Source organism: Pipistrellus hanaki (genome assembly GCF_964339955.1).
Source record: "Pipistrellus hanaki genome assembly, chromosome: 3".
Lineage (NCBI taxonomy): Eukaryota > Metazoa > Chordata > Mammalia > Chiroptera > Vespertilionidae > Pipistrellus > Pipistrellus hanaki.
In genome coordinates, this window is record NC_140505.1 from 23,223,094 (window position 1) to 23,242,215 (window position 19,122).

The 19,122-nt window shown below is 43.9% G+C and overlaps 1 protein-coding gene across 4 annotated transcripts in view; it reads left to right on the forward strand.

Annotated features, from left to right (window-relative positions):
• IKBKB (inhibitor of nuclear factor kappa B kinase subunit beta) overlaps positions 1 to 19,122 on the forward strand; it is a 51,850-nt gene that overhangs the window by 29,084 nt on the left and 3,644 nt on the right. Inside the window, exons 8-20 of one of the 4 annotated variants that reach the window (XM_084876978.1) lie at positions 2,250 to 2,374; positions 6,459 to 6,566; positions 8,798 to 8,927; positions 9,282 to 9,476; positions 10,143 to 10,257; positions 12,018 to 12,141; positions 12,711 to 12,862; positions 13,026 to 13,087; positions 14,177 to 14,298; positions 15,272 to 15,321; positions 15,432 to 15,531; positions 15,735 to 15,882; positions 18,965 to 19,092. In XM_084876978.1, the coding sequence (XP_084733104.1) occupies positions 2,250 to 2,374; positions 6,459 to 6,566; positions 8,798 to 8,927; positions 9,282 to 9,476; positions 10,143 to 10,257; positions 12,018 to 12,141; positions 12,711 to 12,862; positions 13,026 to 13,087; positions 14,177 to 14,298; positions 15,272 to 15,321; positions 15,432 to 15,531; positions 15,735 to 15,882; positions 18,965 to 19,092 (1,559 nt within the window). The remainder of the gene's footprint in view (positions 1 to 2,249; positions 2,375 to 6,458; positions 6,567 to 8,797; positions 8,928 to 9,281; positions 9,477 to 10,142; positions 10,258 to 12,017; positions 12,142 to 12,710; positions 12,863 to 13,025; positions 13,088 to 14,176; positions 14,299 to 15,271; positions 15,322 to 15,431; positions 15,532 to 15,734; positions 15,883 to 18,964; positions 19,093 to 19,122) is intronic. The other 3 variants (XM_084876979.1, XM_084876980.1, XM_084876981.1) reach the window with 3 other exon arrangements.

A 19,122-nucleotide genomic window follows, 5' to 3' on the forward strand; every position in this document is an offset into this window, starting at 1 on the left:
GCCTCCTAGCACCTCAGTCTTGCCAGCTCCTTGTATGTCTCCTAGATGCGTAGGAAATGTTGTATGAGGTCAGAGCCATCATGTATCTGGTCAAGCCAGCACTTCTGCCAACAGAGACCCTGAGGAAGGATGTGGTCAAAAGGGCTGCTGATGCGCCCTCACACAGATGCAATAACCTTTGTGCTTCGGTATTTTGTCTAAAAAAAAAGAATTCTTGCCGAAACCGGTTTTGCTTAGTGGATAGAGTGTCAGTCTGTGGACTGAAGGGTTCCAGGTTCAATTCTGGTCAAGGGCATGTACATTGGTTGCGGGCACATCCCCAGTAGGGGGTGTGCAGGAGGCAGCTGGTCAATGTTTCTAGCTCTCTATCCCTCTCCCTTCCTCTCTGTAAAACATCAATAAAATATATTAAAAAAATAAAAAGAAAAAGAAAGAATTCTTATATTGTCTGGAAATAAGAATTTAAATTAGATTCATACTGGTCTATAGATACTACCGTTTCCATGAGGTGTCTCAGGGGCCACTGAGGAAGATCTGAGCTCTGAGTCCCTAACCCTTTCTTATTTGGTCTGAATATTGTGGTTTTATTTGAGTCATTCATTCATTCAAGAAATAGTGATCGAGTGTAGGCTCTGTGCCAGGCACTGTGCAGGAGCCAGCAAGGCAATAGGAAAGAAGACAGGCACTTCTCTGGCCTTTAGTAGTTTAGCGTTTAGCAAGAAAGTAGGCCTTACCCTGAGACTTACACCAATAACTAAGAAAGTGCAGTTGTGGTAAGTGCTGCAAAGGAAAAGGGATAAGAATATATATTAGGAAGACCTAACTTAGCCTGGGACCTGAAGGGTGAATTGGTGAAAAAGGGGGCTGGAGGTGGGGGAAGGAGAGGAAATCTCTCTGGGGATAGTACATTGGAAGACCAGAAAGTGAGACAGGAATCTAGAGGAGAAGGGAGAGAGTACCTCGAGTTGAAGTTGGAGAGAGGTAGAGGACAGACGATTCAGGGACTTGTTAGCTGGCTTAAGATTTTAGGCTTTCTCCTAAAACATTTGGAGAGACATGGAAGGATTTTAAGTTGGAGAGAGAGATTAGGTTTACCTTTAGAAAAGATCACTCTTGATAGGGTGGGAAGAATGAACAAGAGTGAAATCTTGAGCAAGTAGTAAGAAGGAGGACATTGTGATAGGCAGTTCAGAGCTGATGGCAGCAGTGAGGATGTAGAAAATGATGTAAGCAGTGCTTAGCAAGAGACTTAGCAAGACTTGGTAGTAGATTGTGTCAGCAACATGTTGATTGAATAGAGGAGCCTGCGGTTTAAAAAAACAAAAGCAATAAAAGATTGAACGCCACTGGGTTGGATGAGCTTAAATATTCTTTCTAGTTCTTAAATTACAAAAAGAAATTCTAAATCTTTCTGAGTGCATTTACTTTCTACTTATCCTACTAACTAGGTGTGGGCTCCGTCAGCTTATCACCTACACTATGGAAGAGAGGTTTTGGGGGGCGGGGCTATGGTAAGGCACTTGTGTCCACATAATGTAATTATGCAGGTCCTGCTAAGTATCCTCGGGAATCCTAATTGACTTAGCAGCATTCTGGGAGAAGGGGAGGACCAAGGATGGTCCAGGATGCTCAGTGAAACTGTTCACTTGCAGGAGACAAAACTGTCCATAGTGAGACCCAGAGATTGACCTGACCACCCCCCAGTTTTCCACTGTGGTTTGACTCCTTAGTCCGTCCATATGTGTCACACATTTAGCCAGACCACACACGGTCCTGCCTCCCTGCCTTTGCTTGTGCTTCAGAGCTTTCCTTGGTCACCTCACAGCTCTCTCTACGTGGGCAGCAGTCATGTATCTGACTTTTTTCTTGCCTGATTGTAAATATTCCATTTTCATTGTACACACGTCATAAAACACATCAGTTTAGGAGACGTGGCCAGCCTTTAATGCATGTGTTATGCGTTTGGTATATACAGCTCAGTATCACTTTCCTTCGTTGTGTATAGTCTACTTTCCCATTTGCCTAAGAGAAAGATATATGATGTATATCTACCTAAAAATGCCCTTTTTTAGTCAGCGAGGTACAGAAAAATCCTAGATACCACCACCTAAACACGGTCACCTCCTCACCCTGGTGCGGGCATGCCAGTACCTGCCGAATGGAGCCAGGAAAAGTGTGGGGTGTGAGCGGAAGGGCTGGTCGCCCCCTCTTGCAGTGGCTCAGGTGTGTCTCCCTCATGTGTGTGGCAGGCCCCGGAACTGCTGGAGCAGCAGAAGTACACGGTGACTGTCGACTACTGGAGCTTTGGCACCTTGGCTTTCGAGTGCATCACGGGCTTCCGGCCCTTTCTCCCCAACTGGCAGCCTGTGCAGTGGTGAGTGAGAGACCACAGCCCCGGGGGGGGGGGGGGGGGGCGGGGAGGGAGGCGTGTGGGGGCTGGGAGAGTCTTCTGAAAGAAGGGAGTATGTCCTTTTGCTTTATCATGTCACGTCACCTGTTTCCATCTCATTGGGGCTCCCAGGCCAGGCCTGAGCCATCTGTGTTCTGTCTTCCAGAGTTCAGGTCCTGTTGTGACCCACTGTGTAGGCAGTTCAAACTCCGAAGACCTAGAAAGGTAGAACAGTTGTCAAGTGTGAGCATCATTAAATATAACTAACTATACAAGTGGCCTTTGTCCCCCATTCAGTAGCAACAAGTCAGTACATTCACAGGCCATTGTGTAAATGTGTGCACGCACCCTGACAATGCTGTGTATTAGTAAACAAAGCAAGGATATGTGTACAAGACAAATGAGAAATATTTACATGAAAACTTATTGACAGTTTTTACTAAACCTGAATATACAATTTGTTTTAAAATTATAAGAAAGTGGCTTAAAATGTGAACCAAATAAGTTACAAAGAAAGATTTTTTCTAGTAAAAACAACCAAAGGGTACAATTAAGTTTTTAAATGTCCTTTAACTTTTTTTTATAATAAAAATGTGTTGATCATTATATATGTAAAAGTTAATCATTACTGAAATGCCTAAATAAAAATTAACATTCCTGCCCTAACTGTTTTGGCTCAGTGGATAGAGTGTCGGCCTGTGGACTGAAAGATTCCAGGTTTGATTCTGGTCAAGGGCATGTACCTTGGTTGCGGGCACATCCCCAGTAGGAGGTGTGCAGGAAGTAGTTGATCGATGTTTCTCTCTCATTGATGTTTCTAACTCTCTATTCTTCTCCCTTTCTCTCTGTAAAAACTCAATAAAATATATTAACAAAATGTTAACATTCCTGCCCTAGACGGTTTAGCTTAGTGGATAGAGTGTCCACCTGCAGACTGAAGGGCCCTGGGTTTGATTCTAGTCAAGGACATATGCCCAGGTTGCAGGCTTGATCCCCAGTAAGGGGCGTGCAGGAAGCAGCCGATCAATGATTCTCTGTCATCATTGATATTTCTATCTCTCTCCCTTCCTCTCTGAAATCAATAAAAATATACATAAAAAATAAAAATTAACATTCCCTAAATTAATTAAGTTTCACTCAAAATTGCTCTTTGAGAGGCCACACACTAATTTAAACGATGCTATGTGGCTCAGATTTTTTGTTTGTTTTCAGTTTTTAGTTTTTTGTAGTAGTAATGTTTCATGGTTCAAACTTCAACGAGTGTGAAGTTTGATTTCCTTCCCCACAGACACTCGATAGCATTGGTTTTTGGTATGTTTCCACGGATGTTTCATACACATACAGGCAAATTTGGCTTGTATATGTTTGTTTGTTAATGTGTTTCTCCCCTTTTTTCACCCCAGTGGTAGCATAGTATGAACTCTGTCTTGTATGTGCTCCTAAAGCAGTTTTACAGGGTGAGGGTTTCTTTAACACTCCTTGAAAACAACCACTATTAACATTTTTTTGTGTCTTCGGCTCTTCAGTGTGTGTGTGTGTTATACTTAAAAACCACACCGTGCAAATAAATTACATATTCTCATAGAACCTGCTTTCAAACTTAGTATTGAAAATGCTTTACATTTTTCCATGTTATTTGTAATGTCTGTTTGGTATGCTATTGCGTGGCCGTTTTACAGCTTATTTAGCTTCTCCCCCATTACCGGAAGCATGAGTGGTTTGTAATTTTTACTTCTGAAAATAACACCAAGATAACATCTTTGTAGGAAAATTCTTGTACATTCACAATTAATTTTTCCCTAGGACAATTTTCTAGAAATGGAAGCAAAAGATCAAAGATTATACATGTTGTAAAGTTTTTGTGAAGCAACAAAATACTCCATAGAGAGGTTATATAAATACCGTTTCCACCAGGAACATACAAAGCTGTCCCTTTCCACACACCCTCACCAACACTGGCTGTTGTCATTTTTCTACCTTTCTGGAAGTAATAAAAACAGTGAACTTTTTCAAAAACAGGTTTTTTTTTTTTTTTTTTTTTATCATGAGAACACTTATTTATGAGAATAAGATGTATTACAAATAAAATCTGCTTCAGCGCCGTTGCATGTGATGGCAGTCCAGTCACACTTGATACACCAGATGTTGGAAATGCAATGATACATGAGGTGAAGGCCCTGCTCTTGAGGAGTCCTGTGAAATGACAAAATACGCCCTCCTGTGGTGGCTTATTTTAAAAACAAGTAATGCTTGTTGATTGGCACAGGTTCTGAATATTGAGGAATTAGCTAATTAATTAATTTATAGTTACAACTTATTCTGTGACCATTATGAAAAAAAATTAAATATCTGTACAGCTGCAGTGTCTCTAGCTAACCAAAGAATTACTGCTTTTCTTCAGCTCAAATGTTGACCTTTTCTAGTATTTATAACAAAATTAGTTAAAATCCATTTGGACTGGAAGAACAAGTGCTCTTTGAAAATATATTCCTAATGGCTCATCATTTTCCTAGTACGTCTGCTGTCTGCAGAATCAGATTCTTAGAACTCCCCTCATTGGTGCTGGAAGGCCAGGCGACCACTTTCAAATGGATTTCTCGGCCTGCTAAGGAGCTGTGCAGTGGAGAAGTGTGTGAGAAGCACCTGTCTCAGCTGCTTTGTAAAGCCAAAACAACTCTTAAAATTTCACTCTCTCATCTCAGGTGGCAGGTAGATGGTAATTTCAGGACCAATGTAATTTTAGCTTTGTAATTTGATTATAAAGCTACGTTGCAATACACAGGACCTAAGCAATAAGCATTTTATTTACTATGTCCTTCTATTTTTATAATTTCCTGTTGACAGACTAAGTATTCTTAGAGGATCATCCCACTTGAATGTAATGAAGAGTCTTGGTGCACCTGACTTACAGCAGTCAGTCTCAGCCAGAGCTGTAAGCCGCCAGCCTCGGCCATCTGCCAGCTCTTTGAGGTTTCCCATGAGCTCCAGATAGGCGAGTTCACCCTTTACTAATGAGAAGTGTTCATGGGAATAGTCTTTATTGACATTTCCAAGGTGTGTTTGGAAAGGAAAGGTTTAGACATTCAAAAAAAAAAAAAACACCAGACTTTGGATTTGAGTTACCAGTTCTGACATTTTGTAGTTGTATGACCTTGGGTAAATCACTTGATCTTTATTTCCTTACCACTGAATGGGAGTCTAAAAATAGTGTCTGCCACATGCGGTTATTATGGCAAAGGAAGTGTGTGTTCAGTGTCAAAGTACTTGCTTAGCTATGAAGCATTATTCAAATTATTATCCTTGTCATCAAGAAGATTTGAAACTGGTTGGATTTTAATTTTTTTCTTTCATTTAAAAAATATTTTTACTGATTTTAGAGAGGAAGGGAGAGGGAGAGAGAGATAGAAACATCAGTGATCAGAGAGAATCATTAATCTGCTGCCTCTTGCAGGCTCCCAACTGGGGATCGAGCCCACAACCTGGGCATGTGCCCTTGATTGGAATCGAACCCAGGACCCTTCAGTCCGCAGGCCGGTGTTTTATCCACTGAGCCAAACCAGCTAGAGCTAATTTTTTTTCCCCTTTAAAAACGATTTCAGGTGCACTGATAAATTCTCTAAATTGGGAATTGTAAACGTTCACTCACCCTTATAAATAATATTTAACCATATACATTTTGAGGGAGCTCATGTGTTGTGCATATTTCCTGTAAATGTGATATGTGCATAGTCATAGTTTGGAAGTCTCAGTTTTATCCTCCATCAAAACGTGGGAGTTTTAAATTAGAGAAAATGAAAAGGACGGGCCACGGATGAAATGAGTCAGCAGCTCCAGCTGCAGAACTCTGGGCACAGGAGGGTTAATGACTCAACTCGTTCAGGCAGCACCATCATTCCTACTAGTAAATGCCTTCCTCCCAGGATACACTGCACTGACCATTATCTGCAGAGATTAAGTAGTGACCCGGGGGTATCCTGCACAGTTGTAAAGGGACATGTTACAGGTGTCAAATGGCTCTTGACCACGAAGTGAGATAAGGGCTGTAAGTAACAAGAATGCATGTCTGCAGGCATTCCAAAGTCCGGCTGAAGAGTGAGATGGACATCGTTGTTTTTGAAGACTTGAATGGAGCAGTGAAGTTTTCGAGCTCTTTACCCTACCCCAATAATCTTAACAGGTAAGGGACGGTGGCATTTTTCTTCAACAGTTTCCCCCCCTCTTTTTGAAATAGATGTCTGAGATGACATTTGATAGCTTTTAAATGCGCTATCAGGATATCATCCTATGATAAAAACTGGACATAATCCATCTCGATCTTAAACTTAGGTGGATTCCCAGCCCTACCCCCACCTAGAAATCTTCTTTTCTAAATTCATATAACAATTCCTATGTACCTTTTATTACAATTAGTAGCTTCGACCTTGTGTTACATTTGGTTTTGCATCGAGTTTATCTCCTACTCACCTGTAAGCCTTTTTAAAAATATATATATTTTATTGACTTGAGAGGAAGAGAGAGGGATAGAGAGTTAGAAACATCCATGAGAGAGAATCATCAATCAGCTGCCTCTTGCACAGCCCCTACTGGGGATGTGTCCGGCAACCGAGGTACATGCCCTTGACCGGAATGGAATCTGGGACCTTTCAGTCTGCAGGCCGAAGCTCTATCTACTGAGCCAAACTGGTTTCGGCTCATCTGTAAGCTTTTTAAGGGTAGGGAATATTTCTCCTTGCATTGCTCATGTAACCTAGTACTGTACAATAGCCAACAAATAAACTTTGTAGTTTGAACAGCATTGCATTCTGGTCTTAGAGTCAGAATGTGAACAGCTAAACAATAATATCAGAATTGGGGATTGGTACAAAAGAAAGCCAGAAGGCGGTCACATTGTCCACAAGTAGCATGGATAAACAATTACCGTGAGGGTATAGAGGATGGGGAGATGTATTGGGTGGATGAAAGCTATGTGGAATGACTTCGGCTGAGCTAGAACTTGGTGGAAGGATCTGGAAAAATGTGCAGGACATGGATAAAGAGGAAGGAAGTTCAAAGGGGAAAAATTGCGGGGGAGCAAAGGCACGTTTAGGGAGTCAATCAGTGGCAGCATTGGCTTCATGAAGGGCTTTCGTGGGAGTGGTGAGAGGTCAGCTAAGACCTTACAGGAGGCAGGTTGTGAAGGGCCTGCAGTGCCAAAGGAAGGAGTGACTTTTGTCACGTGAACCTTTGACAGGGTGATTAACAAAATAACTCCAGCAGCAGGGGTTCCAAGTTGTGTGTGGAGATCACCTGGAGGTCAGGCCACGCCTATAAAGTGCACTTAAAAGGCTTACATCATTCTCACAGAGCCAATGGGACATCAGCCTGTTTGTTGACCCATCTGCTGAGAATCCCTAATTTTGAGGAGGTGTTTTAGCAGACCAGGAGAGGGGATAAGCACCGGAATAATTAAGTTAGTTGGAAATGTTTACTTTTTCTCTCAGATTAATTCATCTTAAGTGATTGTTTCTTTGGATGCCACCCGTGTGTATAGTGGTGAAATGGATGTGAGGGTGTGCTTTTTAATTCCATATTAAGGCCCCCTGAAATTTGCATTAGAGGCGTCTCCTCCTACATTGTGCTCTTCTTCTTCTTTTTAATTTCTTTATTGATTAAGGTATCACATATTTGTCCTCAACCCCCCATTCCAGTACCCCACCCCTCCCCACTCATGCCCTCACCCCCTATTGTCTTTGACCACTGGTTAGGCTCATATGTATGCACATAAGTCCTTTGGTTGATCTCTCCCTTTTATTCCCATCCTCCCTCTGAGGTCCAACAATCTGACCCATGGCTCCTTATCTCTGGGTCTGTTCTTGTTCATCAGTCTATGTTATTCACCATTTCCCCTAGCTGAGTGAGATCATGTCCTACTGGAAATATACTTATAAGAATCAAAAATGCAATAATCATTATGCTGAAAGGCATATGAATCAGTCTGTAGAGTTTATTTCTGGGCCACTAGTTCTTTTGAGACCCAATTTCAATGTCAAACAATTCCTTATGTGTACATGTCAGCAATGATATTTCAGTTCTGGATGGTGGGCAAATGGTGGTAAATGCAGGTCCAACCCTCTCTGGTTTGGTCCTGGGCAACCTGCAGTGATACACAGCTGCTGACTGCTGTTATGGCAAGGCATCGTCAGCAGCGTCTTCCATCTCTGGACTGCTTCTCTTCTGCCTTCATGGTTGGAGTAGTCCTGTAAATTCCTCTCTGTTGCCAGAATCCACATGGTTTCGGGATTGTTTTCTGAAAATATACAAACATATTCTCGACGCCTGGTATTGGCACAAGAACAGACATATAGATCAATGGAATAGAATAGAGAACCCAGAAATCGATCCAAATCGCTGTGCTCTTCTTCTCCTCAGCATCCTGTTGCAGCGCCTGGAGAAGTGGCTGCAGCTGATGCTGATGTGGCACCCCCGGCAAAGGGGCACGGACCCCGGGTACGGGCCCAACGGCTGCTTCAAGGCCCTGGATGACATCTTAAACTTAAAGGTGAGCCTGGAGGCCACAGGTCAGATCCCCATGGGACACGGCAGTTCTATGATAGAGACATACTCAATAAAAAACAGGTCACGGGTTACCTGACCATTGGGGAAATTTAGGCTGCTGTGAGAATATCTCTCTACATAAGTAAGAGGATAGAGCCCACGCTGACTTGATGTAGGTCATAAAGTTGTAGCTATGGACAAACACGAATATTAAAGACTAGATTTTATATATATAGCATGGCCCTCAAGCTAGGCCCTTGCTTTTTGTGGCTGGGAAGTGTTGGGAGTAGCAAAGGACTCAGAGATGGGCATCTCTGTAAAATTGGGATTTTTCAATAACCTCTGGGTTGTGTTGCAGCTGGTTCATATCTTGAACATGGTCACAGGCACCATTCACACCTATCCAGTGTCAGAAGACGAGAGTCTGCAGAGCTTACAGGCCAGAATTCGGCTGGACACAGGGATCCCCGAGGAGGACCAGGAGCTGCTGCAAGAAGCGGGTCTGGCGTTGATCCCCGACAAGCCCGCCACCCAGTGTATTTCAGACGGGAAGGTGAGCCCCGGGCTTCCTGCAAAATGCCCTGTTTTGCCCTGACATTGCCTGCAAGGAAAATAATCACGCATTCAGATTTTAGCTCTACTTAATCAGTTCTGCTCATCACACAGACACTTGCCTGTATTCTTTAAGTTGGAATGCAAAATCCCCTGTGAGTCCTAATGGAGACACCAATCACTCCACACCTGTCTTGTTACTCCCAGACCACTTAGGGTGCCTTTATTTTGCCTTTGTTGTCAACGTGATACTTCGTTTTTCCAAGTCAACCATGTTTATGATGGGCCTCTTGTGTACAGAAGTGGGCTGACAGCCACAGCAATGCAAGACTTGGTCCCTGCCCCTACAAAACTGATGAAGTTAACGTGTAAGAAACAGTCACTGGAGAGAAAAGGAGATAGCAAATGTCTAAATTGCACCTAAAAGACCATCACAGAATAAAATGGAATGTAGTAAGTTGCAAAAGAGGTGGAAAAGGAACAGGGGATAAATAAGTGGAAAAGGAACAAAAAGAGGAAGTAGAGGCCAGCTGGGTGCTTAGTGCTCGCTGACTGAAGATGATGCTGTTGGTAAACAGTGGGAAACATGCTGAAAGATCTTCATTATTCCTTCAATAAAGGAGGGGTTGGATTCACGAGATCTCATTTTGTTCTTGTCCCTTCACAGCTCAACGACGGCCGCACATTGGACATGGATCTCGTTTTCCTCTTTGACAACAGTAAAGTCACCTATGAGACTCAGATCTCCCCACGGCCCCAACCTGAAAGCGTCAGCTGTATCCGTAAGACATCATTGTGGTTATTTGTTGTTGTTGTTTTAAATAATCACTTACAATGCTTGGGACAAGGCAGGACAGAGAGATGTGGGCCAGCTGAGGGGCCCAAACGGAGGTCAGCTTACCCTATCCTCGGGCAGCCTTCTTTACCAGGAACATGTGAGAGGTAGCCCAGCCAAAAAAAAAGAGGAAAGGAAGTCTTCTGTTAATTTCAGCCTTTTGGTAGAATTTGAAACAGACAGAGAACACTGACTACAATCCACTGACCTTGATTCAGATGGCCATTTTATTTATTTATTTTTTATTTTATTTATATTTTAATAATGAATATATCCACAGATGCCAACAAAACCAAAAGATGCAAGAACATAGAGTGAAAAATAAGCCTTCCTCTCTCCCCAGTACCCCCAGCCTCTTCCAGAGAAACTGCTACTATCAAATTCCTGAGTTAACCTTCCAGGGGTTTTCTACCGATGCGTTTATAAATGATTATGTACTTCTTCATTTCCCCCTGAAACAAATGGTGGCATACAATACTTACTGTTCTGTATCTGCCCTTTTCACTTCACAATATATTTTGGAAAACTTTTTTCCCTTTTACTGCCTATTTTTAAAATGCCTGTGTAGCAGTATTCTATTGTACAAATGTTAGATAGACATTTAAAAAATGTTTCTTAATCCTCAACTGAAGATGTTTTATTTAAAAAAAAAATTTTTTTTTTATTGATTTCAGGGAGATGAAGGGAGAGAGAAAAAGAGATAGAAACATCAATGATGAGAGAAAATCATTGATTGGTTGTCTCTTGCATGTCCCCTGCTGGGGACTGAGCCCACGTCCCAGGTATATGTCCTGACTGGGAATCGAACCGTGACCTCCTGGTTCATGGGTCGATGCTTAACAATGGAGTCACAGAGGCCGAGGATGTGTGTTTATTTTTTAATTAATTTTATTTTTTATTGTTGTTATTTTGGGGCAATTTAAAAAAAATATTTATCTTCATTGTGGAAAGTATTACAATGTCCCTCTTTTTCCCCCATTGACCCCCTCTACCCAGCCCCTGCACTGCCTGCCCTCTCTCCCCTGGCCCTCACCACACTATTGTCTGTGTCCATGGTTTTTTATTGATTTGAGAGAGAGAGTGAGGGAGAGAGGAAAAAAGAAACATTGATGTGAGAGAGAAATATTGATCAGTTGCCTCCTGTATGTATCCTAATGGGGAATCAAACCTGTAACCTTTTGGTGTATGGGATGACGCTTCAACATACTGAGCCACCCAGCTAGGGTGATGGACATTTTAATGTATCTCCCAATCCTATTCTCTCTCTCTCTCTCTCTCTCTCTCTCTCTCTCTCTCTCTCTCTCACACACACACACACACACACTAAACAGATCAAGTGTCCAAAGGCTTAGAGATCTCCAGGCTTATTTCTTAGTCATCTTGCAGGACTGCTGGTTGAAGCTATTGTGAACATGAAAGTTTCTATTGAAAATATGAGCCTGTGTACATAGGACTATCTCCACATGATTCACAAAGCCTTCCTTCCAATCAAATCTAAAGCTGTTTATTGACTTGCGCATGCTTGTTCTGAAATGGGGTACAAAAGTGTATGAGAGGGTAACCAGGCATAACACCCAAAAAAGTTCTGTAATAACATAGAAGTTACGTAACATTTTAAAATGTGAAAGTGCCAGTGAAGTTGCAAGGCAGGATGTGGTTAATTGCAGGGGAGTAATTCTCTGACAATTGTATACGACTCTGTTCCAGTTCAAGAGCCCAAGAGGAACCTGCCCTTCTTCCAGCTGCGGAAAGTGTGGGGCCAGGTCTGGCACAGCATCCAAACCCTGAAGGAGGACTGCAACCGGCTGCAGCAGGGACAGCGAGCTGCCATGTACGGTGCCAGGCGGTTTGGGATTTGACTTATTTAAAATTGCTTGGTGGCTTTTGCCACAGGGAGGTGGCGGAGGCAGGGGCCCAGAAGCAACTGCTAGGGAGACACTGGTTTGGAAGGGCAGGACGTGGTCAGCTGGGCTGGATTGAGGAAAACCCTTTTAGACATGGCAGGGTTTTCTTTCTCATCAGCTCATGGAACTGGAGCATAAATGGAGGGTTGGGCTGGATGAACTGGGGGCAAAATTTGGAACCTGGAGGAGCTCATTGCAATTTGGGTCAGCAACACTCCCCTGGCTGTCATACCAGGAACTGCCTGACTTTTTCCCCAGGTAATGACTAGTTTGGATTATTGGTCCTTTGTGTAGTACTCTGTCCAATTCCAATTTTGGTGCAGGACCTCATGCATTGCTGAGGGCTAGGAAATTGTCTTGATGGTTATGAGTGGCTGCTCTTATAATAATTATAGCAGGGATCTGCCTTGGCATTTGAGGCAGTTTTGTTATTGTACCGGATATGGTATTTGGATCCAAAGATGCCTGAAGGCTCTGCTTCTTGCGGTCCCTACAGGATGAATCTCCTCCGGAATAACAGCTCCCTCTCCAAGATGAAGAATTCCATGGCCTCCATGTCTCAGCAGCTCAAGGCCAAGTTGGATTTCTTTAAGACCAGCATCCAGATTGACCTGGAGAAGTATAGTGAGCAAACTGAGTTTGGGATCAGTGAGTGTACTCTTTGCAATGAGTTTGGAGAGACCATTTCATTCCTGTTTTCTTTTCCTGAGGTTTCTTTTATCCTTTTATAATCGAGTTGCTTGTTTCTGTTTTGGTTTTGTGGTGTCTTCATTTTGTTTTTCATTTTTTTCCCCTACATTTTTTTTTCCAGCATCAGATAAACTGCTGCTGGCCTGGAGGGAAATGGAACAGGCTGTGGAGCTCTGTGGGCGGGTAGGAGACTCATTTTAGGTTTATATCCTTACTGAGTCTTTTCTCTACCATTTTCCACTTTCTCGTCAAACACTAGGCTGATCTTGTATGTGAGAACTCAAGTTTTCCTCGCCATGCTCTTTGACTTAGCTAGAACTTGCTGGAAAGAAGCTAGAAGAATAGCCACTAAAAGGGGCCCTACTATAGCAGATCCAGGAGCTATGCAGATGGACTGAGCTGGTCCAGATTTGAATAAGGAGCAAAGTGTGAAGTACCCTTGGGGGGGGGGGGGGCGGGGGAAAGCATAGACATCTTCCTATTATAAAGGGCCTTGGATGAATGAATAATCAACACTCCGTCAAAGGTTTTTGCCTCATTTTACTGGGACATTAAATCCATTTTATTGGGACTTTAAATCCATAGGAAAGAAAAGGTCTAGACCAAGGGTCCTAGGACAGTGTAGATCAAATGCCACTGAAGAGGTTGATTGGGAAGGCAGGGGAAGTATTACTTAGTGACCCTCACACAAATTGAAGACCTTGGGCTCTGAGCCTTTTTCTTGGACTTTTCCACCATTTCCCCCTGTGACTTTGGGCAAGGACCTTCACCTCTGTGTTTTTTAATGTTTGTTTCTTTAAATCAATACTGAATGAATGCTTAAAGGTGAATATATATAGATAGCACATTATTTAGCCATAGAGATGGGCACTCATATACAAAATCTGTGAAATAAAGGAATCCAGGCCCCCCACATGGGATGGCATTGGATGGACAAATTAAGAGAAGAGGAAGTAGGGGGCACGCTAGGCATTGGGCATCTTTTATATGCCAGGCACCATGCCAAGATACTTAATTGACCCCTAAAACAGCCCGAATAGAAGCTTATTTTATGGTGGAGGAAACTTCAGATCAAGGGTTAGGTAACTTGCCCAAAGGTCACACAGAAAGTGGTAGACCTAAGATCCAAAGCCAGCTCATTCTGATTGTGGAGTCCATATTCCTTCTACGAGTCAGTTGAGATTCTACAATCAGTTTGAAGGGTTTCTCTCCCCCCCCAACCCCCAAACCTTGTGTCTCAGGATACTCTTATGTCAGTTGACATTAGCGCAGCTTTTTCATCAGGAGAATGAAGTGAAGCATCTGGTGGAACGGATGATGGCACTGCAGACGGATATCGTGGACTTGCAGAGGAGCCCAATGGGTCGGAAGCAGGGGGGGACGCTGGACGACCTGTGAGTACCAACCGGGCGGGGATCACACAGTGTCCCTAACACTGCATGTGCCCCAGCTGGAGTTTCTGTATGTGTGTTGGGAACACGTGTGGTTATTATGGAAGCTCATGAGATTGTTCTGTAGAGCATGCACCCCTAACCCCCCGCAATGAATCATCTCGGCAAGCTCCAGAGATGAGCAAGGACAGATCACCATCATTCTGAGCCTTAGTTTCCGTATCTGTTTAGTGGCCAGAAAAGTTGTCTCACCTCCCAACGTTGTGAGGATCAGTTCAGCTAATGCATAGAGCAGTGATTTGTAAAATATAAAGGCTGTACCGCAAGGAGCCTTTGCCATGGTATCGGGCATCACCTTTCGTCAAGCTCACCCTATCCCAGGTGTAGCTTGAAAAGCAGAAACTGGCCCAGAGATGGAGAAGCCTGGAAACCCTTAGAAGTTCAGATCTGGAAATGGTTCATTTGAGACTTTATCAGGACTTTGGCCTTGGTGCCAAGAGAGGATGAGGCACCCAAGTAGAGCAGTCCTGCCTGAAGGAAGTCTTACGTAGCGTCCCCTCTCCCCCTCGGTGCAGATGGGAAGGAGGCAGGCGGGCACATCAGCCTCTCACAAACTAGCCCACTTGGGTTCAGTGGTCTTGTGTTTTCAAAATGAAGTCATGTTCTCCGTGCTCAGATCCAGGGATGGCACCTGGAACCACTATTGCGGAAACCAGAAATTCCAAGGGACAAAGTGGAGACTCCTTTTCTTAGGATTCTCTCTAGTTAAACCTTGGAGATAGTTGATAATGCGAGTGGTCATGCCCTTATTATAGACACAATATTACCAGGAATAATTATTTTCTCCAGTCAAGACATATCGCCAGCCTTACTTCTAGAAATCAGTAATTCTACTGGCAGGAATCAGCTTATCAATGCTTAAGATGTTCTAATGTGGCTTCAAATCTAGATAGAGCTTCTTTTTGGTATATTTCAGAGAAGAGCAAGCGAGGGAGCTTTACAGGAGACTCAGGGAGAAACCTAGAGGTAAGTGTGGTTCTGTGCCGGCCTTGGGTTCCTTGGTATCTCAGGTGTGAGACATTGGTCCTCTTTGCCAGCCACCTCTAGGAACTGTGCAATTCTTTTCCTCTTCCCAGACCAGCGAACTGAGGGTGACAGCCAGGAAATGGTGCGACTGCTACTTCAGGCAATCCAAGCCTTTGAGAAGAAAGTGCGAGTGATTTATACACAGCTCAGGTATAAGCCCCGACTTTTCTACTCGAGGTGGAATGTGAAGAAGCAGCAAGGCCGTGTGGGGCCATTTCTTCACTCCATTCTGATGCATTTGTCCACGTGAAGAAAATACCTACAGCTGCTGACTGGATTCGTAATCACCAGGGATTATGTTTTCCCACTTTCTCCAACCCAAATGCCACTGGACTTTGTCTTATTCTTTACAGTAAAACTGTGGTTTGCAAGCAGAAGGCTCTGGAATTGTTGCCCAAGGTGGAAGAAGTGGTGAGTTTAATGAATGAGGATGAGAAGACTGTTGTTCGGCTTCAGGAAAAGCGACAGAAGGAGCTCTGGAATCTCCTGAAGATCGCTTGTGTGAGTGAACCCCTGCAGCCTGGTCCACAGCCCTCAGCCTGCCATCTCCTTGGGCCTCTCCCTCCCTTCCCTACAAGGGAGACCATAAGGCCACCTCTTTGCAACGTAGAGAAGCAGGAGTGGCAGAGTTAGGGCCTAGGTCCATTGTTTTTATTTATGCATGTATGTATTTCCTATGGCTACTCTAATAAATGACCACAGAATGTTCTGTCAGAAGTCTGAAATCAAGGTGTTGGCCGGGCTAGGCTCCCTCTGTAGGCTCTAGGGGAGGACCCTTCCTTCCTCTTCCAGCTTCTGGTGGTTCCAGGTGATCCTTGGCTTGTGGCCGCATCCCTCCAATCTCTGCCTCTGTCTTCTGGGTGTCTCTTATAAGAACACTTGGTCATTGAATTCCATTCCCACGTGAAGAGTCCAGGATGATCTCATTTCAGGACCCTTAACTACATCTGCAAAGACCGTCTTTCCAAACGAGGACACATTCCTAGGTTCCTGGAGTTAGGAATGGACAGATTTTTTTGGGTTCCTCCATTTAGTCCTCTGCAGGGTATGGCAGCATGATGTGGTAGATTCTCATCTATGCCTGCTGCCTCTATTGTAACTCTTACTCTCTGTGACCACCATCTGTCATAATGTAGCGGTGACTCCACTGGATGCTGCTCAGAGAGAAAACATGAGAAAGAGAGCTCAGGACAGAAGTGAAAGAGACAGGTAAAAGCCAAGGAACCCACAGCTGATGGGAAGACTGCAAAAAGGCGGAAGAGGCTGAAAAGAGAGCCATGTAGTCATTGATAGTTTTTAAGAGGGGAAGGGGAATTTTTTTTTTTAATATACTTTATTGATTTTTTTACAGAGAGGAAGAGAGAGGGATAGAGAGTTAGAAACATTGATGAGAGAGAAACATCGATCAGCTGCCTCTTGCACACCCCCTACTGGGGATGTGCCCTTGACCAGAATCGAACCTGGGACCTTTCAGTCCGCAGGCCGATGCTCTATCCACTGAGCCAAACTGGTTTCGGTGAGAAGGGGAATTCTTCAGGTGGAAAGTGAGATACAAGGATGTTGTTTTTTAAGATCATGGCAGCTGGAGCATATTGTAAGCCAAGTAGAAGTAGACAGTGTTCTGGGCATTCACAGTATCAAAGTAATAGGAGACAATTTAGTCTCCAGTCTTGAGAATAACAGAGAGGTCAGAATAATGAGTGTGGCCTTGGGAAGTAGGAGGAAAAGAAAAGGGGAGAGCTAACGAGGCAGACAAGATTTAAGGGGGAGAAGGAAGTTGAGGTCTTCACAGGCAATATTCATTCAACATTGAGTGCTGACTATATGCCCAGCTGGGTGCTGAGTACTAGAACTTGGGAGGGAAACTAAGCATGGCCCCTGGCCCAAGCTCATAATCTGGTGAGGGGCACAGCCAGGGAAATGAATGAGAACAATTTAGGTCAGGAGGTGACATACAGCAGCTATAGTAAGCACACGCTATAGCACAAATGCAGAGGAGGAATGCTAGCTTCAATCTTAGAGAGGAGGGAACCACAGAATTTCACCTGAAGAATGAGTAGGAGTTGGGTAGCTGGCTAGGTGGAGATGAGGACACTCTAGGACAAAGGCCTGGAGCAAGGAGGTATAAGCAGGTTGGGATGGGGTGGGGTGGGGGAAGGTATCCCTGGGGATGGCATTGGACAGCTAGGCAAGGGCTAGCTCAGACAGGCCACACTTTATTTTGAAGAAATAAAGGAAACATTGCAGAATTTGTTTTTTCCTTTCATATTGAAGAAAGTTAAGTATGGAAATGGGATGGTCACATTAGGATTTTAGAAACTCACTCTGATGGCAGCTGGAGAACAGATTTGAGACGTTCACGGACCTCACCATTGACCATGAGTGGCCACTCCATGGCGGCAGAATTGAGTACTTGCTGTTCTCCCACTTTGGTATCTCAGGTGTGGATGGTAGAAAAGTCAGGAGTCCAAAAGCACAATAGTGACCTCCTTCCTTACTGTGGACACAGGCAGAAGTAGAGGAGGTAGATGGGTCTCCCCAAGAGTGAGCGTCGCCAGGGAAGGATCAGCAGAATGATGAAGAGCAGGGCAAACTAGGGTTCTTGAATGGTTGGGTGAGGTGGGACCTTGATGTTCAGCTGGAAGGGAGAATGAGGAGCCAGTCTGTACAGCTGAAAGGGATGAAAACAATGCAGGCTGCAGTGAAGGCGAGGAGAGGGGTTAATGAGCAGTAGGTGAGGCCAACAGATGAGAGTGTGGTGGAAATGAGGGAAGAGGTGGCTTGAGGTGCTGAGAAGGTGGACTGTACTGTAGGTCATGTCTGTGGGCTGTAGGCTTGAGGAGGTGCAGGTAGCTGGAGCAGGAGCTGTTGATGGAGCATCTTGGTTTTGAGGGGGAGTGGCTGCCACAGCCTTGGAGTCAGACTGTCTCGGTTTCCTCAGCTGTCCCAGAGATGGTGCGATTCACAGGAAGTCCCTGAAAACTTTTTTTGGGTGTGTGTCTTAGTCTTCTACTTGAAAAAGAATTAAAAAAAAACCAAGAACCCTCACTTTTAATCTCCTTATAAGAGTTCATTAAGCAGTTGAAACCTGTTTGGCTCAGTGGTAGAGCGTCGGTCTGCGGACTGAAAGGTCCCGGGTTCAATTCCGGTCAAGGGCATGTATCTTGGTTGCGGGCACATCTCCAGTGGGGGGTGTGCAAGGGGCAACTGGTCGATGTTTCTATCTCATTGACGTTTCTAACTCTTTATCCCTCTCAATTCCTCTCTGTGTAAAATCAATAAAATATATTTTAAAAAAAGAGTTCATTAAGCAATCGAACTTAATGAAATAAAACTTACAAATACAGGCACTCAAATCTCTCTGTATTTAGAATCTTTTATGAAAATATAGAAAAATTTTCTAAATTGAAATGCAAACTACCAGCTGATGTCACAGATACAGGGGTTGACTGTTATCCTCTAGGAATAACATGTGTCTTGTGGCCAATTGTTTCATGAGAAAATACCATGGTGTGAGTGCAAAAGTTGGATTATCTCTTTGCTCCAAAATTTTGTTGTCTTTCTTTTTGGTTTTGTCCTTTAGAGCAAGGTCCGTGGTCCTGTGAGTGGAAGCCCAGATAGCATGAATGCTTCTCGCCTTAGTCACTCTGGTCAGCTGATGTCTCAGCCTCTCACTGCCCCCGACAGCTTACCTGAGTTAGTCAACAAAAGGTACGACATAGTTAACAGTGCCAAGTGTAA